The 17,072-nt window shown below is 39.6% G+C and overlaps 1 protein-coding gene across 1 annotated transcript in view; it reads right to left on the bottom strand.

The window, feature by feature from the left end:
• Nucleotides 1–17,072, bottom strand: part of pex14 (peroxisomal biogenesis factor 14) — a 250,989-nt gene that overhangs the window by 23,838 nt on the left and 210,079 nt on the right. Inside the window, exon 7 of the mRNA XM_060852067.1 lies at nt 740–837. Coding sequence (XP_060708050.1) covers nt 740–837 — 98 coding nt within the window. The remainder of the gene's footprint in view (nt 1–739; nt 838–17,072) is intronic.

Raw genomic sequence — 17,072 nt, 5'->3', positions numbered from 1 at the left:
CTAGATAACTTAAATGGTTCTATCCAAATTTCTGTCTTGGACAAGCCACAAAGGGAATCGTTTTGGTGCAATGACACAATTAATTTGCAAAATTGTTTGCAAAGAGAAGAAAAGGAAGCTTCAAGGAAATCAAAGGGACACACACAAAGTGACTGTAATAATAGCACATTAAATGTTGCAGTGTATCAACCGAGGTACTAGACATCTAAGGCACATGCTTCATATTAATAGGTTTCTTTGAAGAGGTTGATGGATTCATGAAGGAGCTAGTGCTGTACTTCAATTTGGGGGTCACTGCTAATGATGTGAAGCAAATACTTGATACAGTCACAACCTTATAAACAACCCACAGCTCTGGAAGAAACAAACAAATTAGATTAAGATATTGAAAGGACAAGTTGAAGACTGGGATCTTATGGCACAATGATATTTTTGTGGTCCCTACCTTTGAACCAGAAGGCCCTAGTTCAAGTTTCACCTGCTTCATAGATGGGTGTGACATTACTGAAGAGGTTGATGAGAACATAGTTGGAAGATTAAGTTGTCCCCTTGTTTCAGTTTCATGATCATTCTGCATGTTATAGATAGGTTTTTACAATGGCTTGCAGAACAGACTTCAGGGACCGTATAGCCTATACCTACTCTTATTTCTTATGATTGACATTCCAAATTCAGTTAGACACAACTGGGTGAAGACCTTTACTGAAATACAGTATTCTGACTTTGTCATGAGAGTTACCTTGGTACCAGTAAGCTCTTGCGACAGCTCTTGCAATCTCTCCTGCTGCTGTTCCAGAAGCTCCTGCACTGTGGTCAAATTTGTTTGCAGTTGTGTCACTGTGCAAGAAAAGAAATTAAATATTTTTTCATTTGTAGTAACTCTGTTCTCTAACTTCTATGCTGTTCTTTTGCATCACCAAACTTAAGTATTCTTCTTGTATCACCCACAACTGTTTAAAAGATTCACCATTCATATTTTCTTCACTCCACATGTTTAGGATTAAGATTTCCAGCTTATTTTTCTGTTCACATATATCCTGGCAGAAAGATTAGGTATTGATATGAGAATTCAGCAAATTCGGTTACATTCACTTCACAATAACAAAGCTGAACTATTAAAAATGAACTATATTTACAAGGAACATAACAGATGGACTTGTTCTGTACACCTGTCTATGACCGAAGTCAGTCGGTAACCTCTGAATTCAGGTGCACGTTGTTGGTTGTTGTTCTGATCGAGTTTTAATTAGTTAGCATCATTACTAAAACTAATCTGAAGAAATTCTGCCACTAACCAGCAACCAATATTCTCTTGAACTCAAACATTAAGGCATGGTTGGAAAATATTAGAATTTCTCTCCCATTACTTTACAACAATTGACCAGCAGTAAAAGTTTTAAAAGTCTTTTTTAACATAATGCACCATAGCAAATGGAATTAGAAAACCTTTTAAACTAGAAAGTTAGGACTAATATCACAGGACTAATGTCATCATTCCTAATAATTTATTAATTATAACTGATACAACTGACCAAAACATCTCAAGAACTGGAGAAGAGGTTATTGACACAGCAAGGTGACAATAGTAATATACAGAAATCAGACTGACAATGATGCAATTGTGTGATGATGACAACAATGAATAGAAAAAAATGGCTTGAGGAATAATCATATTCCTTCCTTCCCCTAAAAGCGACATATAACTAACCAACCTTCAGAAATTCCATTTTTTTGTTTTAATAAAATTGGATGAAGTTTTCTCCTTGTTCAATGCTTCTTTAATGGGGTGATACCATTAAGATGGTACAAATTGGTCAATAGAAGAATGAAAACAGGCATTGATCTTAGAACTTGCACCTAAAACCTGTACACTTACAGCCAGGGTGAAATTTTCTGCTGTACCATAGCCTTTTCAAATACATTGCTTAACATGGCAGACAATTTTGATCCAAATTTTATAAAACACTTGCCAAATATAACTCTTATCTAATCACTTAGATTTGATCCTTACCTACTAAATTAATTGTTATGCTAACTTCTTCAAGTAAAGCTGCTGTCAATCACATTTTTCAATTAATATTGTACAAGACGCACTGCAGAGAAATATAGTGCATAAGCTGTACAAAATATGGAATATTTTTAGAAGCTAATAAAACTGATTTTCTTTTATTGCCTTTAATTTTAGAAATGATTTAAATTCATGAAAGAACTGGATGGCACAGCAGATTAAAATCTGTCCTCATCATTTATGGGTCTGCTTCAAATCCAATACAGACAAATAGGATACACATCTCTCCAACAGCTGCTAAGGGACTTTGTGAAAGGAGCTTCTCGGGCAAGTTCCTAGTTGATAAGGGATCTTAACATGAGACTACACATTATTTGTCACTAACTGACACTAATTGGGCAATATCACTCAATGACCATTAAATGAGCATGAACAGAACCACACTCATTCAACTAAGTGGCAATTCTTCAAAAATGTTTTGCAATAAATTCAGGGCGCACATAAATTCTATAAAATAAATAGCAAGTGAATTATTTTAAGTCAGTTGTAGGATATTTAAACCAAACTTCGCCCTTGATTGTTCATTTACCTTATAATGTATTCAGTCACGTTAATAAAGGTGTAATCTAGATTAATGCACACAAGGTCTCCTGCAGTGAAAGGGCATGGATTATCCAGATTAAGATATTGCACAGTGTTTTATGTAAAGCTTTGTTCATAAAATTGGCTTAATGAAATTTGATGAATGTTGGGATATGGTAAGATCTGGAGCTGGCAATATCCTCATTTGAAGAGGCTACAGGACAGCAAAATAATGTGGCAGCTAGAGCAGATTGTTTAAGTCAGAAATGTTTGCTCAAGACTTGCACTGATATAGTCTCCTTTATGTCGTAAAACACCCAAAATGCTTCACAGTGACACAGGCTCAAGGGGCTGAATGGTCTGCATCCATGTTGTATCATCTGATGATTTTTGAAATATGAATTACAATGTAAGAAAGAAGAGAGAGCCATTTGAGATTATATAGCACCGCCTATTGTTTAATTTTTCCAGGTATAGGGCAGTAAAAAGATGGTGTAAAACAAAGAGATCAGTTTTGAGGAAGTTTTTGATGGGTGCAGGGTGAAGCAAGGTGTGAGGAAGAGGGTTCTAAAATATGACCCTATCAATATAAAATATAATGGAGTAGATTTCTCCTGAAGATCTGAAAACAATGCTTCAACACATTTTCTATTTATCAACATATTCTGGAGAGAATTCCCTTTTGGCTTTTACAAGTCACTAACGTCAGAATATCAGGGTCCACAAGGAAGGTAAAGATAAAGTTGCCATCATCCTACAGTCACTGCTGTTCATGGAAATACCTCTTTAAGCTTGTGTTTAATCAGTACATGGTGAACAAAATTTGATTTGATTTATTGTTGTCACATGTACCTCAGTGCAGTGAAAAGTTTTGTTTTGCGTGCAGTACAGGCAGATCACAAGGACAGAGATTATAGGGTGCTTAGACAGAGTGACCCATACAAGATTACGGATGCACAGGAGGTGCTCAAAGCAAGATAAATGTTAGACATGAAATTAGATTGGTGCATTCAGCAATCTATACCAGTGGGGAAAGAAGCTGTTCTTGAACCTGTTGGTATGTGTGTTCAAGCTTCTGTGTCTTCTGCCTGATGGAAGAGGTTGAAAGAGGTTGAAAGAGGGTATTAAATGGCTTTGATTCAGTGAAGGAAAACTTTGATAAATGGGCTAACTAAATAATGAATTATAAGATCTGACTGACTTGCTTGGGCAATGCCAGTGTGACCAGCACCAACAGCATGAAAAAAGGAAGTGAAGTAGTCACAATGAGATATTATCATTAGGGTCTGAAGAAATCAGCTCACATACTGGAATACATCAAACATAAAATCGTTAAAAGTACACAGTGGACATAAAAAGCTCTTGAGTTATTTGAGTGGTTCCTTGTGGGGTATGTGAGGGTATAGAATGAAGTAAATTTCCCCTGTTCACTTGAATCACAACTACCCTGTAAACTTTGATTTGCCACATGCCATAAAGAAAGGAACCAACTTGGTGGGAATGAAATACCTAACAATTAGAGAAAGAAAATCAGTTGACTACAAAGCAAATAAACCGGAATATTATTTGGCGAAGCTGAGCATTATTTCTGTGTTCTCCATAATCCCCAAGATAGTCTTTTGTTTAGCAGTTTAAATAAAAATCCTACACTGACATTGAAAAATTAACCTGCCTTGGTTAGATACGGAAAACAAATATAGCAAAGACAAACTTCATTTGGCACCAAATACAGGCAGACTGAGTGGATCTCTTGGTAAATAGAATTACATATACCACTGGAGGGTAATAAATGAAGGATGCGTTTTTGTAAATGTACTTGAGAAAATCACACCAGCAATACTGCTCTTCTGCAGACAAACCATCAAGAAACACATAACGTAAAACAAAAGCATCACAATATTACACAAACTATAAATGAAATGCAAAACATAACAAAATGGTGGAATGAGGTAAGGACAGTCAAAAATTTAATGTTCTTATTTTAATTGAAAGCAACAATTATCACTGTCAAAACGAAGCAGCAACCCTAGAGCTTATTTGACTAGGAGAGAGATTTTCACAGCCAGTAAAATCACACCATTACTTCAATTCTTGAACAGTATTAATGAATGAGCAAAATAAATCACTTAAATAATTAAGAACCAGCTCAGTTTTGAGTGAACTGAACACTACTAGTATCTACACCTCATTTCCATTCCTTGCCTTCCTTCAGATTCATGATATTTAATATCAGCCAATATGTTACTGTTTTACTTTTGCTATCTTGTCCCAAACTTTCAGATCATTTCCACAAACAATTTTTTTTTTAAACTTTTAAATATATGTCTGATCAAAGTACTACATTTTGGTAAGGCAAACGTTCCTCCAAATCTAAGCATAATATCTAAATCCAAACTTCTGGGCCTGTGTTAAATTAATTCTTGTATATTATGAACTTGCAGTTAAACCTTTTGAAACCTTTTGTGCACAGACTTTAAAATGAACATTGCAAGTCAGCTTTTCTTTGACATTTTAAGCTTTAGGTAGTCCTACTTCCAAACAAATACCTAATTAAATACAGATATTCACAGTAATCCAGGGAATTCACAACAACATTTTTGTTAAAAAAAAAGGGGGGATATAAGATAAACTCAGGAACTACAGCATTCCAACTGGTCTACATATGTTTTCACCCTGCAAAAAAGGGAACATCCAAACTCAATATGTGTATAGTGAATGTAAGCAAAATCTATCAACTTTACATTGCAGTATGACAGTTTCTCATCTGAACTAGAATGGCATCTCAAGGTATTAACTCAGGATTATGAAAATCTGTCATATTTGGGGAAATACTATTCTTATTTGGAGAAAAAAAACTCTCTTAAATTTGTGGAAGTGACATGAAGAGGAAATCAACTTGTTCTGAACAAGAGTCATACCAGACCTAGAACGTTAACTCTGTTTCTCTCCACAGATCCTCTGAGACCTGCTGTGTTCTACAGCATTCTCTTGTTCTGTTTCAGCTTCCAGCATCCACAGTATTTTCCCTTTAAATGAAGTAGAAAATGTGTGGCAGACAGCGTTCCACTGAAATCCATCAAACTAGCGGCAAGTCATCCAAGCAGCCAAAGTGGTAAACAATACTACCTTGAATCAGAAGGTACTAACAGAGAGAAGTACTTTCCCTAACCTGTACCAACTTTTGAGTTTCTTTGGGAACTGACCTTTTGAAAGATCAATTATACAAAACCTCCCTACTTGTTTCTGCTTACTGAGAATCCTTAACTTTGCCAAGACCATCACTTTTAAAGCACCAATGTTATCTAAGAAACTATAGTCCTGCCACAATAATACACTATAACAATATTGGATCTTTACCTGTATCTAACATTTGGGTGTGAGGGACCAATGAATGAAATTGTGTGTTATTTTTGGGGTTAAGTGGTTGAGAACAAACCACCCAAGAATTCCTGAAGACTATCAAACACACCAAGATAGAAGAGGATGTAATAATTGTTTCCTTTGATGTAACAGCCCTGTTCATATCCATCAACATCAATCTGGCCAAGGAAACACAGACTACAGTAATAGAAGAGTTGAAAAATGTGATGCTGGAAAAACACAGCACGCTAGACAGCATCCGAGGAGCAGAATCGACATTCCGGGCTTATGATCCTGCTCCTCGGATGCTGCCTGGCCTGCTGTGTTTTTCCAGCATCACATTTTTCAACTCTGGTCTCCAGCATCTGCAGTCCTCACTTTCTCCTACAGTAATAGAAGAACCAAAGACATATACACCAAACACTACCAACTTTTTGTTGTGGTTCTATTCGCCGAGCTGGGAATTTGTGTTGCAGACGTTTCGTCCCCTGTCTAGGTGACATCCTCAGTGCTTGGGAGCCTCCTGTGAAGCACTTCTGTGTTGGTTCCTCCGACATTTATAGCGGTTTGTCTCTGCCACTTCCGATTGTCAGTTCCAGCTGTCCGCTGCAGTGGCCGGTATATTGGGCCAGGTCGATGTGTTTGTTGATAGAATCTGTGGATGAGTGCCATGCCTCTAGGAATTCCCTGGCTGTTCTTTGTTTAGCTTGTTCTATTAATAGTAGTGTTGTCCCAGTCGAACTCATGTTGCTTGTCATCTGCATGTGTGGCTACTAAGGTCGTGTCGTTTCGTGGCTAGTTGGTGTTCATGGATATGGATCGTTAGCTGTCTTCCTGTTTGTCCTTGAATGGGATTTTGTACACTACGTTGGTTTTGCTCATGCTGGGTATCGGATCCTTTGTCCTGGTGAGTTGTTGTCTGAGAGTGGCTGTTGGTTTGTGTGCTGTTATGAGTCCTAGTGGTCGTGTAGTCTGGCGGTCAGTTCAGAAATGTTCTTGATGTATGGTAACATGGCTAGTCCTTTGGGTTGTGGCATGTCCTCATTCCGTTGTCTTTCCCTTAGGCATCTGTTGATGAAATTGCGCAGGTATCCGTTTTTGGCGAATACATTGTATAGGTGTTCTTCTTCCTCTTTTTGCAGTTCTGGTGTGCTGCAGTGTGTTGTGGCCCTTTTGAACAGTGCCTTGATGGAACGTCTTTTGTGTGTGTTGGCTCCCAAGGAGCACAGGAGGCTCCCAAGCACTGAGGATGTCACCTAGACAGGGGACGAAACGTCTGCAACACAAATTTCCAACTCGGTGAACAGAACCACAACAACGAGCACCCGAGCTACAAATCTTCTCACAAACTTTGAACTACCAACTTCATCAGCAAGGAAAATACCGTCAAGCTAGTGGACCTATGCCTTACCACCCACTTCACCTTCAACAACAAAACCTACAGACACACCAACAGAATAGCCATGGGATCTCCAATATCAGGGTTCTTAGCAGAGGCAGTACCACAGAGACTCAAACAAACAGCTCCACCAACCATCTAACCCAAACTTTGGGTCCGCTACATGGATAACAACTTTGTCATCACTAAACAAAATAAATTAGAGGAAACCTTCAAGACTATCGATAATACCTTTACTGACATAACATTTACTAAGCAGGAGGAAAACAAGAACAAACGGTCATTCCCAGACGTCACAGTACAGCAAACAGCCAAAGGGGAACTTCAAACCTGCGTCTACAGAAAAACACCACATATGGACCAAATACTGAACTATAGAAGAAATCATCCTAACACCCACAACGAAGCTGCATTAGAACATTATTTCAATGAGCCACCACCAAACACTGCAACACAGAGGAACTACTAAGAGCAGAGGAAAATCACCTATACAGTGCATTCAAAAAGAACAGATACCCAATGAACACAGTCCAAGTTCTCAGCAACAAACCCAAACAAGCAGACAACAACCCTAGCCACTCTCCCCTACATCAAAGACATCTTGGAAATGACTGCCAGACTACTCAGACCTCTTGGCATAATGGTAGCCCACAAACTCACTAAAACAGCAGCAAATGAACTTGAAAGTACCTATACAGACAACAAGCAAAACTAATGTCATTTACAAAATACCTTGCAAGAACTGTAACAAACACTACATTACACAAACGGGCAGAAAACTAGTCACCAGGACACATGAACATCAACTAGCCACAAAAAGACATGAACCACTCTCACAAGTATCCTCACATACAGATGAGGAAGGACACCACTTCGACTGGGACATCCTAAGACAAGCCAAACAGAGACACGCATGAGAATTCCTAGAAGCATGGCATTCCAACTGGAACTCTATCAACAAACACATTGACTTGAATCCCTCCTGAGAAAAACAGGAGATGACATCACGAACCAAGGAAACCTAAACACGTAAATAAAAAGTGGTCCATACCACCAGTGCTTCACCGGAGGCCCACTGATAATGTTACCTAGTATGGTGACAAAACGCCTGAAAATTAACTTTCTGGCTGAGTGAGCAAACTCAGATCCAGAATCTTAACTTGAGCTACAAATCATCTCAAAACTCGTTAAGAATAAACCTTCTTTATTTTAAAAATCAAAACAGTTTCCTCCTGGAAGTATTTAATTGGGATTTTCACTCTGAAGGCAAGAACATACACACCAAAATATGACAACAATGTGCACTGTGCTGATACTCTGGCTTTCGGATGTGTATTTTGCCCTTTTTTTATAAATGAAGAGAAGTTGAGGGAGAAGTAGCAAACAATCTGCTTCTAACTAACAAAATAGAGGTTGAGAGGTCATGGGCTTTTTAACAAAAAGTTGCATCAATTGAAGCAGACTGAATGGTTGGGGTCAAGCCTCCACAGAACCAGGAATTTTAGTTTAACTTGCAATAGCTGTTGGGATTGTGAAAGCTGCTACATCTCTTTCTCTTTCTTTGCTACAACTAAAAGCTTCGGTTCTCTTTCTGTTGCTAGACTTGCATGCGAAACAATCTATTTTACTGACTTTGCTTTTGTCAAGAGTGTGCTTATGGGATGTTACTATATTAAAACAGCTAACGAGCAATTTATTGTTTTGTAACTATTTCAATAGTTACAGCTAAGCCGATATCTTTTTTAAAAAAATTGTCTGTATTTTAACTACAGTGTATGAATAAAGTGTGTTTGCTTCAAGCCTGGTAGTCTGACCAATTGAATTGCATCTGGAACACAACGCCTGGCACTTGCCTTTAAAGCAGTAAAAGGAAGACATACATTTTGGCTGTCTTAGAATGTTGACTAATTACACACTTTATATGTTCAACGCAAAAACACACATATTCCCAAGTCATCTATATTTACATGGATCAGTTTAAACTCAAAGTGACATTCCAATTTGAAACAGAATAGCTCCAACCTTTGTTGCTTGGCAGCTTTCCGAATGGAATTTTTTTCCTCAGTAATATGACAGATATTTACACTCAGCATTGGCAACTAATATTTAATGATCAAGTTCTGAACGTTTTGTTCCTCCTTTAACCTCATATCCTCCTTTATTGGATCAACATGTTGTAAGGCTCAATGGAAATTTCTTTAAATTAGCATCAATTTTGCACACTATTAAATGCAATCCTGAAATATATTTGGTGACAGAGATACATGAACTGTCCGCATTTCCAATGATAAAACATTACAAAGCATAAATAGTCAAAAACCTCACAAATATCACAAATAGCTTAGAGGAAACCATTGAAATTTAAAACTGTCTATCTGTTTTGTCTTCTTACCTGATACTCCTCCCTTGCTTTCCCTCAGGCAGCAACTCCTGCGAGGATTTAGTTCTAGATACTATAGAACTCATTCCAAGTGAACCTCAAAATAAGTGTTGAGAGTATCTTCAATTGCCACTGTGCTCTTACTATAAGACTGTAAGATATAGGAGCAGATATTAGGCCATTCAGCCCATCGAGTCTACTCCGCCATTCAATCATGGCTGATAAGTTTCTCATCCCCATTCTCTCACCTTCTCCCCGCAACCCTCGATCCCCTTGACAATCAAGAAACTATCTTCCTCAGTCTTAAATACACTCAATGACCTGGCCTCCCCAACCTTCTGTGGCAGTGAATTGCATAGATACATCACTCTCTGACTGAAGTAGTTTCTCCTTATCTCCGTTTTAAAAGACCTTCCCTTTATGCTAAGGCTGTGCCCTCACATCCTAGTCTCTCCTACCAATGGAAACATCTTCCCAACATCCACTTGTTCCAGTCTACTTAGTATTCTGTAAGTTTCAATTAGATTCCCCCCCCCCCCCCTTCCCCACCCTTCTAAACTCCAAGTATAGACCCAAAGTTCTCAAACATTCCTCATATGTTAAGTTTTACATTCCTGAACACGTTCCAGGGCCAGTACACCCTTTCTGAGATATGGGGCCCAAAACTGCACACAATACTCCAAATGCATGCAAGTCATCACTTTTGTGGATTAACTGTTTATAAAATTTTGCTCATTGCCAGCAAGGTGACCACCCAAGGCAAGCAATTCCATCCAAGATACATTGTAAGTTGAGAACAGTTAATAGACCAGTCGCAGAGTGTGGTGCTTGAAAAGCACAGCCAGTAAGGAGAATCGACTCTCTTGCTCCTCGGCTGCTGCCTGACCAGCTGTGCTTTTCCAGCACCACACTCTCAGACTCTGATCTCCAGCTCCTGCAGTCCTCACTTTCTCCAGGTTTGTACTATGGTTTAACCAGTAAACGTATAATGTAGATACAGCGCAATAATTGTTGGTCAAATTCTCCTTTCCCTGGTTCCGGGAACCCTACTTTACAGGATGCTCCCGTACTATCATGTCACACTATGACACAGATGCACATGGTTTTATGACAGTCCATCACACTCAACAAGTCATCTGAAGGAAGAACAATCCACACAGAGAGTCAGGAACACAGATCATGTCCATCAGAGCTGCTCCCAAACATCTGGCTGTCTAACATAAATGAGGAAACTATTTACCAGCCCAATCTATCAGTCAGGGACAAGCAATAGAAAACAGCAGGACATAAGTACAGGGTGAATCAAAAAGGAGGAGGTAGCCAGGTTGTCATAAAAGTAGTTACTGAAGTACAAGGAATTACTAACAAATTTATTAAATACAAGCTAAATATTTCTTGGTACATTAGTTGAGAGTTTATCAGTAACTAAAGCTCCATTGCAATCACTCAATAAATCCTGTTAATAAAGACATATGTTAAGAGTTTATTTTGTGGTCTACATCATTAAAATGTATTTGAATTCTGTATTCATCTGGCTGTGGTAATTAAGTCATTAATCACAAATACATGAAGAGAGTGCTGCCACTATTTTTGTTTTCAAGAGGAATCCACTGATTTGAGAAGACAGGAGGTCGCTTATGAAGCTTGGTCCACATTTAACAATCTGTTTTGAAGTTCGAGAGGTTACATCCGTGTTTAAAGAGGCAGGCACACATGAAAGTACAGTTCCCAGCATGCGACAATTTGATGACAATTACCAATTTGCCCACAGCTTGCTAAAATCCAGATGGTTGGCAAAACAAACTGCATAGTGCTTCATAGATTAAAAAAGAATAATATGGTCTGTCTCATTCTTTGAACATAATTTAATCCCCAACCACTGGGCAGCCAGCCATACCTTCAGCCACCTACACTCAAAGTTCTGGAGCGCTCCCTCTCTAAGCCTCATTCCAATTCCACCCCTCTTCATTCTTCCCTATCTTCTAAGGCCCTTCATAAAACCTCCATCTGACTGAGCTTCCATCTGCCCCTTCTAACGTATCCTTCACTGGCTTGGTGTCAATTTTTGTCTGACAGCATGACTGTGAAGTGTCAAGGGACATTTTACTTGATGAAAGGTGCTGGATGAATGCAAGCTGTTGTTGTTGCATGAAGGAAAATAAACAGCTGGGAACACTTCAGAAAGAAACAGTTCTAGCCTGTAACAACCTCAAATGTATTTGAAGAGACATTTACCATATTACTGCACAGAAAGTAGACCCCTGTTTGGAGTCATATAGCAATAGTGTTAACATAAAATCATTTACTGCCCCTACTGTTCACAAAAACAAGGAAGTAAGTTTCTGCCAATTAAAGATAAATCTTCAGAGATATACCATTGTAGGTTTGGCCCAGTGCTGACTATGATAATTGTGCTGATTCTAGCCCCTGCATTTTCAACTCTCTACTTCCAACTCTCTACTTTCAAGGTGTTGCATTTAAGATGAACTTCTCACCTTCAAAATGAGCACACCAAAATGTTCAGAAATGATTACATTAAAAAACAATACATTTCTGCAAAGCATGTTACGTCTGGAGACTACTGAAATCTGTTCATAGGTATTTCAAAATGAAAACATATCATGATAGAAATGCTAACTTTAAAAAAAAATTTTAAAAATTTGAATAATATATTCATCAGGATCAGAAAGCTGGAAAAAAGATAAATTGAACACTTGCCTGCTAATTACCATTATCAAAATGGTACAATTAGAAAAGGTTAAATATTTAATTAAATACATTGGTCTTGTGTGGAATCATTATTCCCGAATGATAGCATTCGCAATCTAATATTCAACCAAATTAATATGATTTTTTAAAATGCTTCTTATTTTAACGCATCAGAAAACGGTGACTCTTAAATCATTTGGCTACAAACAGATTTATAGTGCAAACCTCAATATTAGACAAAGGTCACATTGTGATTTAAGATGTGTGATATTTATATTAACATAATTTATTTTAAGAGGTTGGAGTTTGAAGTAGCAGCATGGGGGTCTGTGTATTCGGAGGTTTAATGATTAACTTGTCGGTATTATTTGTTTTAAACTAGTATGAGAGAGTGTTATAGAGACGGGATAGTCAACATGGCTTTGCGCATGGCAAATCATGTCTCACAAATTTGATTGAGTTTTTTGAAGAAGTAACAAAGAAAATTGATGAAGGCAGAGCAGTAGATGTGATCTATATGGACTTCAGTAAGGCATGCAACAAGGATCCCCATGGGAGACTGATTAGCAAGGTTAGATCTCATGGAATAAAGGGAGAACTAGCCATTTAGATACAGAACTGGCTCAAAGGTAGAAGACAGAGGGTGGTGGAGGAGGGTTGTTTTTCAGACTAGAGGCCTGTGACCAGTGGAATGCAACAAGGATCGGTGCTGGGCCCTCTACTTTTTGTCATTTACATAAATGTTTGGATGCGAGCATAAGAGGTACAATTAGTAAGTTTGCAGATGACATCAAAATTGGAGGTGTAGTGGACAACGAAGAGGGTTACCTCAGATTACAACAGGATCTGGACCAGATGGGCCAATTGGCTGTGAAGCGGCAGATGGAGTTTAATTCAGATAAATGCGAGCTGCTGCATTTTGGGAAAGCAAATCTTAGCAGGACGTATACACTTAATGGTAAGGTCCTAAGGAGTGTTGCTGAACAAAGAGACCTTGGAGTGCAGGTTCATAGCTCCTTGAAAGTGGAGTCGCAGGTAGATAAGATAGTGAAGAAGGCGTTTGGTATGCTTTCCTTTATTGGCCAGAGTATTGAGTATAGGAGTTGGGAGGTCATGTTGCGGCTGTACAGGACATTGGTTAGGCCACTGGTGGAATATTGCGTGCAATTCTGGTCTCCTTCCTATCGGAAAGATGTTGTGAAACTTGAAAGGATTCAGAAAAGATTTATAAGAATGTTGCCAGGGTTGGAGGATCTGAGCTATAGGGAGAGGCTGAACAGGCTGGGGCTGTTTTCCCTGGAGCGTCGAATGCTGAGGGGTGACCTTGTAGAGGTTTACAAAATTATGAGGGGCATGGATAGGATAAGTAGACAAAGTTTTTTCCCTGGGTTCGGGGAGTCCAGAACTAGAGGGCATAGATTTAGGGCGAGCGGGGAAAGATATAAAAGAAACCTGAAGGGCAACGTCTTCACACAGAGGGTGGTATATGTATGGAATGAGCTGCCAGAAGAAGTGATGGAGGCTGGTACAATTGCAACATTTTAAGAGGAATTTGGATGGGTATATGAATAGGAAGGGTTTGGAGGGATGTGGGCCGGGTGCTGGGAGGTGGGACTAGATTGGGTTGGGATATCTGGTCGGCATGGACGGGTTGGATTGAAGGGTCTGTTTCCATGCTGTACATCTCCATGACTCTTCTTGGAGTGCTGATGAAAACGTCTTTGCACCGGGAGAGATTTACAGGCAGACAGTGAAAACATTGAACAGCATTAGCGTATGTTCAGTTAAAAGAGTCAGGAGTTAATTGTTTTGTTTATGAGAATATAGATTGTTTGGAAAGCTTTTGGTTTCAATTTGCAGAAGTCCTGGTTGTAGGTGAAGTTCGATGTCAGAACACGGTTCTCCTGGAGGAAGGAATTAATTCAGGGAAGTTAGAAATGGGTTACCTCAGTCTAAGGGATTTAGTTGGAAAGTTTGAGACAAAAAATGTTTAGTTAGAAGCCTGAAGGAGATATTTGCAGGTGAAAAGGTTAAAGATCAGTTGTGTGAGTACTGAAGTTAGAAGCTATCAAAGCTCTAAAGGTTAGGCAATGAAAGCAGCAGTTAAGTTAAACATATAGATGTGATAGGGAAGGGAATTTTCTCTGGTATGACTACTATAAAGGCATGCTATTGCCATAGATAGAATATTGTATTTTTATCAAGTGTTTTAAATGTTTCTATTTGTGATAAATGTAAAAAAAATTTGGTTTATTCCATTTTATCTTCTTTTGCATAAGAAACTTGTTTTTCTGGTTCAGCACAAGACCACCTCAATGAAATAAAACTATCTAACAAGCTGGATTTCAGTCTTGGACTGACTTATCCAGTAATAACATCAACTGGGATCAAAATAATATTCATTTTGAGTACAACAAATGCAACAAAGATGCTTTATATTTGATATTGTACGGAGAACTTTAGTTTTGAACATTGTAGGAGATTAACTGTTTTCAAGTTTTGTGGACATTTAAAGTGATTTCTTCAAAAGAGGTCATTGAAAATTTGTGTAGACGCTGGAGATTTTATTTTAACAAAGTTCCTAGAAATCTGATTTCTGATGGTAACTTTTTTTTTTGCTTTCGACTTGTCTGTGGCTGGTTTTGAACAGTAACTAGCTTGGAGAGGTTGTTTTATCAAGATATTTTGGAGAGAAACCTGAGCTGAGTTGGAGGAAAAATCGCTGTGAACAAGTTGATCTCTCTTATTCTGACAAGAAAACCTTCTGCATCAGTTTAGGGTGCAACCTATTGGTTAATTTGAAAGAACAATTCAAGGTCATATTTGTGAGGTTTTTATTTGTGAATAAGCTGTCTCAACAGGACTTTGTACAGAACTGTACATGATTAGTGACTTGACCATCTATGCCAGAAAATCAAAACAACAGACTCCAAAACATTCTACACTTTATCCTTTTCCCTTCAAAAACAATTAATTAGCATTCACTTTCAGAATGCCTCTGCCTAGAAATGTGTTTGTTTTCTCTTTTCCTGAAGAGAGAGAATGCATATAGATATGTATGTGTATGCCTGTCTGGTTTTCAGAGAGTAAAAAATGAGGTCTGCAGATGCTGGAGATCACAGCTGCAAATGTGTTGCTGGTCAAAGCACAGCAGGCCAGGCAGCATCTCAGGAATAGAGAATTCGACGTTTCGAGCATAAGCCCTTCATCAGGAATAAGAGAGAGAGAGCCAAGCAGGCTAAGATAAAAGGTAGGGAGGAGGGACTAGGGGGAGGGGCGATGGAGGTGGGATAGGTGGAAGGAGGTCAAGGTGAGGGTGATAGGCCGGAGTGGGGTGGGGGCGGAGAGGTCAGGAAGAGGATTGCAGGTTAGGAGGGCGGTGCTGAGTTGAGGGAACTGACTGAGACAAGGTGGGGGGAGGGGAAATGAGGAAACTGGAGAAATCTGAATTCATACCTTGTGGTTGGAGGGTCCCCAGGCGGAAGATGAGGCGCTCCTCCTCCAGCCGTCGTGTAGTTGTGTTCTGCCGGTGGAGGAGTCCAAGGACCTGCATGTCCTCGGTGGAGTGGGAGGGAGAGTTAAAATGTTGAGCCACGGGGTGATTGGGTTGGTTGGTTCGGGCGGCCCGGAGGTGTTCTCTGAAGCGTTCCGCAAGTAAGCGGCCTGTCTCACCAATATAGAGGAGGCCACATCGGGTGCAGCGGATGCAATAGATGATGTGTGTGGAGGTACAGGTGAACTTGTGGCGGATATGGAAGGATCCTTTGGGGCCTTGGAGGGAAGTGAGTGTGGAGGTGTGGGCGCACGTTTTACATTTCCTGCGGTTGCAGGGGAAGGTGCCGGGGGTGGAGGTTGGGTTGGTGGGGGGTGTGGATCTGACGAGGGAGTCACGAAGGGAGTGGTCCTTGCGGAACGCTGATAGGGGAGGGGAGGGAAATATATCCTTGGTGGTGGGGTCCGTTTGGAGGTGGCGGAAATGGCGGCGGATGATACGTTGTATGCGGAGGTTGGTGGGGTGGTAGGTGAGAACCAGTGGGGTTCTGTCTTGGTGGCGGTTGGAGGAGCGGGGCTCAAGGGCGGAGGAGCGGGAAGTGGAGGAGATGCGGTGGAGGGCATCGTCGATCACGTCTGGGGGGAATCTGCGGTCCTTGAAGAAGGAGGCCATCTGGGCTGTGCGGTGTTGGAATTGGTCCTCCTGGGAGCAGATGCGGCGGAGACGAAGGAATTGGGAATATGGGATGGCGTTTTTACAGGGGGCAGGGTGGGAGGAGGTGTAGAGATACTTATAGGGATAAGTATTTATACTTTTCTATTATTAACTGTACATATTAATCATTGCACCTCTTCTGAATAAGTTTTGATTGACAAGAAACCCACAATTCTGTCTTTTAGGAAATCTCATTAACACATCTTTGTTTAAACCCTGACACAGATAGGGTATTCAATTGATCATCTTGGTGACTGGACAAACTATTTTTATTTTACATTACAACCTATTCAATAGAGGAACTACAGCACTCCTCCAGTTTTGGTCAAAACACCAGCTGTAGCCAAGACATTCAGTGATATTCAGGGGGCTGAGTTGAGTATGCTGCCGTTACAAAAGAGGAATTGCTAGAAAAACTAAAAGGTCT

The sequence above is a fragment of the Hemiscyllium ocellatum genome, chromosome 37 (assembly GCF_020745735.1).
Source record: "Hemiscyllium ocellatum isolate sHemOce1 chromosome 37, sHemOce1.pat.X.cur, whole genome shotgun sequence".
In the NCBI taxonomy this organism is placed as follows: Eukaryota; Metazoa; Chordata; class Chondrichthyes; order Orectolobiformes; family Hemiscylliidae; genus Hemiscyllium; species Hemiscyllium ocellatum.
Note: the sequence above shows the minus strand (reverse complement) of the source record. Positions and strands in the feature narration are given on the sequence as shown.